General features: G+C 48.9%; 2 protein-coding genes across 3 annotated transcripts in view; both read right to left on the reverse strand.

Moving 5' to 3' along the window:
- ARID3B (AT rich interactive domain 3B (BRIGHT-like)) overlaps positions 1-1,936 on the reverse strand; it is a 64,179-nt gene that overhangs the window by 54,637 nt on the left and 7,606 nt on the right. The window lies entirely within an intron of this gene.
- On the reverse strand, positions 105-1,850 carry LOC102264101 (succinyl-CoA ligase [ADP/GDP-forming] subunit alpha, mitochondrial-like). The gene is given in 4 exon segments (XM_014530470.1): positions 105-937; positions 940-1,119; positions 1,597-1,752; positions 1,755-1,850. Coding segments are annotated over 4 exon segments (1,020 nt in total). The 5' UTR covers positions 1,801-1,850; the 3' UTR covers positions 105-299.

Consider the following 1,936-nt stretch of genomic DNA (forward strand, 5'->3'; position numbering starts at 1 on the left):
GGGGGAAAAAAAAGAGGAACAAATGTAATCTGAACAATAAAGATTTAATAAAAAAAAAAAAGTTCTTTCACACTCATATTCTTTTTTTTTTCCAGATCAAATGGTAGATTGGCTGTCTGTCTCCGTTACACGAGGTGAGAACATCCAGAACTTTCGAAGCCTTGTTTCTGTTTTGGCTTCCCTCTGTGTGGAGCCCAGGGACAGGCACAGGCTGGCAGTGCACAACACAAGCAACTGCCACTGGTTCACTTTGCACAATGATTCATTCCGCAGGCTTAGGGCACTTTCTGTTTTCCCTTTCATAGCATCTTCCTCTTTTCAAACTCCTTGTAGATGGTGTTTCCCAGCTGTGCAGGCAACATGCTGACCACAACCCCTGCGCTCTGAAGGGCAGAGATCTTCTCCTTTGCGCCACCTTTTCTTCCAGCAATAATGGCGCCTGTGTGACCCATTCTCCTGCCAGGAGGAGCCGTTAAGCCAGCAATGAAGGACACCACAGGCTTGGCTTTGGGGCCTGAATTATGTTGCTTCAAAAATTCTGCAGCGTTTTCTTCTGCATTACCACCAATTTCACCAATCAGGATGATGCCTTCTGTGGCTGGGTCATTCAGAAAGACTTCCAGGCAGTCAATAAAATCTGTTCCATTAAAAGGATCACCTCCAATGCCAATGCACAAAGACTGCCCCAGTCCAACTTGTGTTGTTTGGTGAACCGCTTCGTAAGTCAGGGTGCCAGATCTGGACACAATACCAATTCTTCCTTTCTTGTGAATATGGCCAGGCATGATACCAATTTTACATTCTCCAGGATTGATGACTCCGGGGCAGTTTGGCCCAGTCAGCCTTGTCTTTCCCTGGCGCAGTATTTTGTGTTTGACCCGTACCATGTCCTGCTGTGGGATACCTTCAGTAATGCACACGACCAAGGGCATTTCGCCTCCACAGCTTCATCAATGGCAGCAGCGAAAGGAGGAGGGACATAAATGACAGAAGCTGTCGCTCCTGTCTGTGCTTTGGCCTCCTTTACAGTATTAAAGACCGGTAAGCCCAGGTGCGCCTTGCCTCCTTTCCCTGGAGTGGTTCCTCCGACGAGTTTGGTGCCATACGTTTGGTGCCATACTCCAATGCCTGCTGGCTGTGAAAGGTGCCCTGCTTACCAGTGAAACCCTGACAAATAACCTTTGTATTTTTATCAACGTAGAGATGTTTCCGGGAAGCTACATAGGCACAATGCCGAATTCCATTTTGTTGCAAGAGGAAGGACGCGACAGGAGGAGGGCGGCGGTGAGCCCACTGCTACCGGAGGCCATGGTAGCAGCGGCAGCTGCGGCGGTGGCGCAGCTGCAGTCACCACCAATGACCCACACTCATATTCTTTTGTTTTGTTAATCCTCACCAGAGGATATTTTTGCATTGATATTTTAGAGAGCTCAACCATTGAGTCATGCTGGCTAGGCCCTCCCTGCTTTTCTTTTCTTGCCACACCACACCCAAGTACCAATAATTACCTCCTTTACAGTATTAAAGACCGGTAAGCCCAGGTGTGTCTTGCCTCCTTTCCCTGGAGTGGTTCCTCCGACGAGTTTGGTGCCATACGTTTGGTGCCATACTCCAATGCCTGCTGGCTGTGAAAGGTGCCCTGCTTACCAGTGAAACCCTGACAAATAACCTTTGTATTTTTATCAACGTAGAGATGTTTCCGGGAAGCTACATAGGCACAATGCCGAATTCCATTTTGTTGCAAGAGGAAGGACGCGACAGGAGGAGGGCGGCGGTGAGCCCACTGCTACCGGAGGCCATGGTAGCAGCGGCAGCTGCGGCGGTGGCGCAGCTGCAGTCACCACCAATGACCCACACTCATATTCTTTTGTTTTGTTAATCCTCACCAGAGGATATTTTTGCATTGATATTTTAGAGAGTGGAAGGGAGGGAGGGA

The sequence above is a fragment of the Myotis brandtii genome, unplaced genomic scaffold (assembly GCF_000412655.1).
Source record: "Myotis brandtii unplaced genomic scaffold, ASM41265v1 scaffold74, whole genome shotgun sequence".
Classification (NCBI taxonomy): Eukaryota; Metazoa; Chordata; class Mammalia; order Chiroptera; family Vespertilionidae; genus Myotis; species Myotis brandtii.